Source organism: Prosopis cineraria, unplaced genomic scaffold (genome assembly GCF_029017545.1).
Source record: "Prosopis cineraria cultivar Desert tree isolate PC_DT_omini unplaced genomic scaffold, ASM2901754v1 PC7, whole genome shotgun sequence".
In the NCBI taxonomy this organism is placed as follows: domain Eukaryota; kingdom Viridiplantae; phylum Streptophyta; class Magnoliopsida; order Fabales; family Fabaceae; genus Prosopis; species Prosopis cineraria.
Window position 1 is genome coordinate 31,762,630 of NW_026555338.1, and position 6,682 is coordinate 31,769,311.

Here is a 6,682-nt window from a genome sequence, read left to right on the forward strand (position 1 = left end):
GATATTGAATTCATAATTGTTTATTTTCGGGATCTGAGAATACTATTTTTTTTTTTTTGCCATAATCAGAGAATACTATGATGATTTATACTTATTTATGCGCAAAATCACCCCTCTTGGCGCTGATCGTAGAAACGTCAAGAGGGAGGCTGTATAGACTACAAACCGACTCTGAGTTAATTCACGTGCATCTCATGTGATGCGGTCTACCTCAGCGACCAGCGCCTTGCAACAAGCAAAGGTTCACTTTAATTTACTTAACACACAAGTGCACTTTCGGTTAACTTATAGACCCAAAAAATTGACGTCATTGTGACTGATCATAATCATAATAACTTCTCCCTCTTTGAAAGATGTAAACCATTTTTTTTTAAGTTAAATATTAAAAAATATGAGATATGTTTAATATTTAAATATATGATTAATGTATTTTTTTAAATATTCATAATAAATTAATCGCTTTATATTTACCTAAAAATAAAATACTTAATTAAAAATGAATAAATATAAAAAGATGATATTAATTTAAAAATAATTAATTATTTTAATTTTATTGGAAGAAAAGATTTGATTTTTTTAATGAAAGAAATTAAATAAGTCTTGAACTTTTTAAAATGTAAATGAGTGGGTGTGGGAGGGCGTTGAGTAGAAGTCAGAGATATCCATCACATCTAATTAAGAGGAGATTTGGATTCTTAATTATGTGTTAATAATAAGGACGTTCTTCAACAATTGAGAAATGAAGAGTCAGATGTAGATAAGAAATAGAGTACAAGTTCAATAGCTCGATTTATTCATATGCCTTTTATTTTCATCATTTCTTTCAGTTATTTTAAGAGCTAGATCAAGGATTTACATCACCTTTTTTTCTAAGGATTAATGTCACGCATCTTTGACATGGGTTAAATCTAAAAAAAAAAACTTCTGTCGTTAAATATCTAAAGTCGATCATCAAAGATGGTTGGAGTAAGTAAAAAAATTGGATTCCCCTTAAACAAGGGGCGATTTTTTTTAATTGAGTCCAACAATATTACATTAACTCGGAAGTTCTCAATAATAACAAATAAATTAAACGTGTGAAAAAACAATATGAAATCCATCCAAACTTTTTTACTAATTTTCAAATTAAGACAATAAATGAACTTTCAAACAGAAAAAGGGGTGATATTTTTTAACACAAAGAGCAAGCTCTCTCGTCAATAGCAAAATTATGTCCCCAATATATTGAAAGTAAAGTATAAACTTCTCCCAATTAAGTTTTTATATACACAATAGTTGAAATTTGAATTCTAATCACTTTTTTTTTATGAAATCTAATCACTTAATGAGAGTAAAGCATATATTTCTCCCAATTAAATTTTTATATATACATGACTTGAATTTTGAACTTCACTTAAGTGCTTGTATCTCAACTAGAGTCGATAATTCGGGTCAAGTCCGACGGGCTAATCCGAATTGGCCTGAAAAATTTTAGGGTCAGGCTTAAAAAAAGGTATTTTTTTATGTTCAGGCCTATTCAGGCCGGCTCGAATAGGTTCGAAAAAAATTCAGGCCAAGCCCGATCGGGTTCAAGCTTGGCCCGAATACCCGAATAAAAAAATTATATTTTTAAAAAATATATATAATATAATAAATATTAATTAATTCTCTAAGCTTTAGATCATTTTATACTAAAATACCATATATTTGAGTCCTAGACATCATTTAAGTATTAAAAAATATATTTTATATTTTTTATAAAATAAAATAATTAATTTTAAAGTAAAAAAATAATTAAAAATAATTTTAAAAATTAAGTTTGAGTATTCGGGTCGGGTTTGACTATTCGGGCTTTTTGAGGAGTCGGGCCTGTTCAGGTTCGGGCTTATTCAGGTCGGGCCTATTCGGGCCGAGCTCGGTCCGACCCGCTCGAATTTCCGGCTCTAATCTCAACTTTAGTAGGTAAAGTATGATTTTTTTTCAGGACAGCATGTAAAATCTATCTCTAAACAAATAGGCCCGGCTCGCTCGAATTCTCGATTCTAATCTCAACTTTAGCAGGTAAAGTACGATTTTTTTTCAGGACAGCATGTAAAATCTATTATTCTTACAGCTGGGAAAAAAAAAAAAGGAAAAGAAATATAGAATGAATAATGTAGGGTGAGCGACAATGTAGGGCCATGTTGACCACGTGGCAGACAGCATCCGTCACGCCCATTCGGCTCCCACGTGGGCCCCAGCCTTTTATGTGCTTAACCGTTTAAGTATTTGGCCCATCACATGGGGCCATCTCTCTTCCCATCTTGCCTTTCCCATTCATTTCTCACCTCAACCCCTCATCGCTTAACAAAATTATATATAATACCAGTGAATTGATTATTACTTAACATTACAATCATATTCACTTTTCCTTCTACTCAAATTCAAGCCAATACTTAATATAGGGTGACATAATAATCAGTACAGTACTAATCAATTATAAATATGCATATCTTTATCCTCTAGATTATATTGAATATATTATTATTTTATGTTTAATTTACATGAAAAATAAAAAGAACTATATTTACCTTTATCAGATTCAATGAAAATCTAGTTTTGTGACCGATATATATATATATATATATATATTGTTGGAAAGGTTTTCACGAAGCCCCAGTAACAATTGGTGTTTTAATTAATGAAAGGAAGAGGGATCGTGTGGAATAATATTTTGTACAGATCTCCTTAGTGTTTATTTTTCACATTACAATAAAGCCAATCAAAAGATTACTATAAGGATATTGTCGAAATATTAAATGATTTTGAATTTTCAATATGTACGAAAAAAAAGTTGGAATTTTCTTAAAAAATTATGTCACGACGACTGTGTAATTAGTCTATTTAATTAATTAAATGGTATAATAAAATTAATTTTGTGTTGTTTTTTTTTCTCTTATTTGTCGTTGAGATCCAAGTTTGAATAATTTCAATTAATAGATATAAAATAATCTCATATTCATTGAATATATGTGTGTTACGTACTTGCTATGTAGTTATAATATAACCATTGAAATCAAGTCGCAGACAAGCGCACGTCTCAATAACAATACATGACCTAAAATATGCACTAATCTATTTATCATCTTACCTGTTTCACCTTAATACATAACAATAATTTCTTTCATGTAATTTTAATGGTGCTTCTTAAAGGGATGAGCACAAATAATCAATTAATTGGAGTTACACATATATATTTTTTAAACTACAAAATCAATCCCCTGACAAAACTTTCGAATTTTACAAAAGAATGATGTTATGATCATCAAAGAATAAACTTGTCTTGTTAGCCAGGAAAAATAGAAGAGTTTTTTTTTTTTAATTATGGCTCAAACAAATTTCACGTGAAGATTTGTTTATTCTGACTACTTATTACCGTGGAGTCATAATTCGAACCTACTTCAATTATTATTTCAGTTCATTGAATGACACTGATGTCTGATGTGAACCCATGAGTGGTCGTATCCCAAAACACGAAAAGATAATGAAATGAACTAGGACAAAAAGAAAAGAAAAATCGAACAAAAAAAGAACTAAATTAAAGTGACATATATGATATGATGATTAAGTGTGAAGAATTAATGAAAGTATATTATTATCTGAGGAAAAAATTCTGCTAACCAAAAGTGAAATCCACGTCCACCTGCTGCAACATGACACCCACTTCGCTGATATGCTCTATAATTTTATAAATATGTATATAAGAACCGGCGATACATTAGGAACGAAACACCCTCCATGTTTTCTGCTCTCATTATAGTTCTCGAAGTGGACTGTATCTAGCTGCTATATGAGCATCAAAGTCATCAAAACCATGCAAAAATATGTTTATTTTAAGAAATAAATTGGTGCCATTATTAATTAAACTGAGCCGCCCGGAAAGAGAACTTGTTTCAACAACTTGAATAGTACACAACCTGAGGTGGATCGCACTGTCATTTCGGGACAAACAACGTAGATATAAAGCCATACCTACTAAATACCAATACATCCAACTTAACCTCTTCTAGTCTTATTCTTTTATAATACACACCATTCCCCAATGCACCCATACTCGTATGCACTACTCGGATTCCTTCTCTCTCTCTCTCTCTCTCTCTCTCTCTCTCTATTTTAACATGCAAGACCTCAGTTTGGTCAACCTAACACCTTCATCTGTCCCTGTCCTTGTATTAGGGTCAACCTGGTATATAATTCAGCTTTTTTCCTCATTTTATTTTATTTCATCTTGTGATTTATATATACTCTGTGTCCTTCCTTATGCATACGCCCCAAAACACCCACCAAGCTTTCACCATTAGAATTTAGAAGTGTTAACCATGGAAGAAGATACCTTTTTCCCTCCTGATACAGATCTCGACCTCAGCTTCACCAGCACCACCTCCGCCACCACCGATCGCACTTTTGCTTCCTCTAGTGCTCGCACAAGCTTGGCTCGCAGCAGCTTGACTCTCAGCTTTAACGAACGTCTATCCACCGCCTCCGCCTCCGCCGGAACTTCCTCTTCTACACTCTTCCTCCGACCGCATCGAGCCTCCGATCCTCATTGGTCAGCCATCAAAGCTGCTACCACTCTCTCGTCAGACGGTACCCTCCACCTCCACCACCTCAAGCTCCTCCGCCACCTCGGCACAGGGAATCTCGGGCGAGTATTCCTCTGCCGTCTCCGCGACTACGATCACGCAAACTTTGCCCTCAAGGTTGTCGATAAGGACTTGCTAAGTAGCAAGAAGCTCTCCCATGTGCAAATGGAGGGGGAGATCCTGTCCATGCTGGACCATCCTTTTCTTCCTACGCTCTACGCAAGATTGGAAGTCTCGCATTACACGTGTCTGTTGATCGATTACTGCCCCGGCGGCGACCTGCACTCTCTCCTCCGAAAACAGCCTGGGAACCGGCTGCCGGTTCAGGCGGTTAGGTTCTTCGCGGCGGAGGTTTTGGTAGCGTTGGAATATTTGCATGCGCTTGGCATAGTATATAGGGATCTGAAACCAGAGAACGTTCTATTACGTGAAGACGGCCACGTCATGCTGTCCGATTTTGATTTGTGCTTCAAGGCCGACGTGGTCCCCACATTCGAGTGTCGTGCAGGGCCCACTAAGAGAAAGAAGCTCGTGTGCAACTGTTTAGGTGGTGTCAGAGCGAGATCGCCGGAGAGAGTGGTGGAAGCAGATTTCGTAGCGGAGCCAAAGGCAGCTTTCTCGAGGTCCTGTGTTGGGACGCACGAGTACTTGGCACCGGAGTTAGTCTCCGGCAAGGGCCACGGCAACGGCGTGGACTGGTGGGCGTTTGGGGTATTCATTTGTGAGTTGTTGTACGGAACGACGCCGTTTAAAGGGCTGAGCAAAGAGAGCACCCTGCGCAATATTGCATCGAGTAGAAACGTGAGCTTCCACGTGGCAGAAGTAGAGGAAGAAGGAATGGCTGAAGTGAGGGATTTGATGGAGAAACTGTTGGTGAAGGACCCGAGGGGAAGGCTAGGATGCGCCAGGGGTGCGACCGATATTAAACGACACGCGTTTTTTGGTGGAATCAAGTGGCCGTTGATCCGAACCTACAGACCACCGGAGGTTCGTGGACTAGTGACCAAGAAGAGCAGGTCGCATATGAGCAGTCACATGACGCATAGGAGGAGACCGTGGTGGTGGAAGGGGCTTGATTATGTTCTCAAGAATAAGAAGGGATATAAATATAGCTTAATCTCCAACTATAGTAATGGCAATTACTATCGTTACGTTAATAGTAATCAAGCAAGGAAATAATGTGCTTGGGATCCATTGCCAAAATTTAGGATTTTATTTTTGGGGTTCACTTGAGTTGTACCTGTAGTGGACATCTTAGTAGACACAAGGAAAGATAGGAGGGATTGAGTGATGACCGTATATATGTATTCAATTTTGCGTGTGTTATAAATATAGATCATGGGCTGTGCTACGTTGTATATGAAATATGAATCAAAAGGATATACACTTTATTATGCATCTTTTAATCTTTTTTTCTTGGCAGATATAACCAAATTGTGACTTAGGGCATTTGATTTAATTAGTCGAGGGATTTGAATCAATATCTTGAGATCTCAACTATACATTCATGTTAAATAAATATGTTAAAAGCATAATGAGGTATTCGTGAAACTACCATTAGTAATAATAATTTCATATTATGAAAGAACAGATTAATTTGAGTGGGAGATCGTAATACTTCTAGATTTCCCAGACACCAAGCAATGGAATTAAAAAAAAAAAGATATAACCAAGTTGTTTCCAAAGATTTAATTATCAGCATTTAAAATTTTATGAATATTGTTGAGTGATAATTTACTTTTAAAGGTTGAAGAGTAACGAAGGTGCATTCGCAGTGAAACATTTGAAACGCACTACTCTCCTAGCGTGAGCAACTGGGCATGGTAACTTCCACTGTGGGAATAGCCTAATGATAAATTACAAGTTGATGATCTTCTCTTACTCTTCAGCCTTCAACGTGTGGTCATGTTTTCTATGGTCCTTATACGTGAGAGGGAGCCCCACTAGGCCTATTAATTATTAAACCATCTATCCTATTTTTAGCCATTATTTTTTGTTTCAGCACAACTAATTATTAAACCATCTATCCTAGTTTTAGCCATTATTTTTAGTCATTATTTTTTGTTTTAGCACTTAAGACT

At 36.0% G+C, this 6,682-nt stretch overlaps 1 protein-coding gene across 1 annotated transcript; it reads left to right on the forward strand.

The window, feature by feature from the left end:
• Positions 1-4,136: 4,136 nt before the first annotated feature.
• LOC129316412 (serine/threonine-protein kinase WAG1-like) lies at positions 4,137-5,974 on the forward strand. The gene has a single exon (XM_054960829.1). It carries the CDS (start codon positions 4,338-4,340, stop codon positions 5,778-5,780), a length of 1,443 nt encoding a protein of 480 aa, XP_054816804.1. The 5' UTR covers positions 4,137-4,337; the 3' UTR covers positions 5,781-5,974.
• The last annotated feature ends 708 nt before the right edge of the window (positions 5,975-6,682 follow it).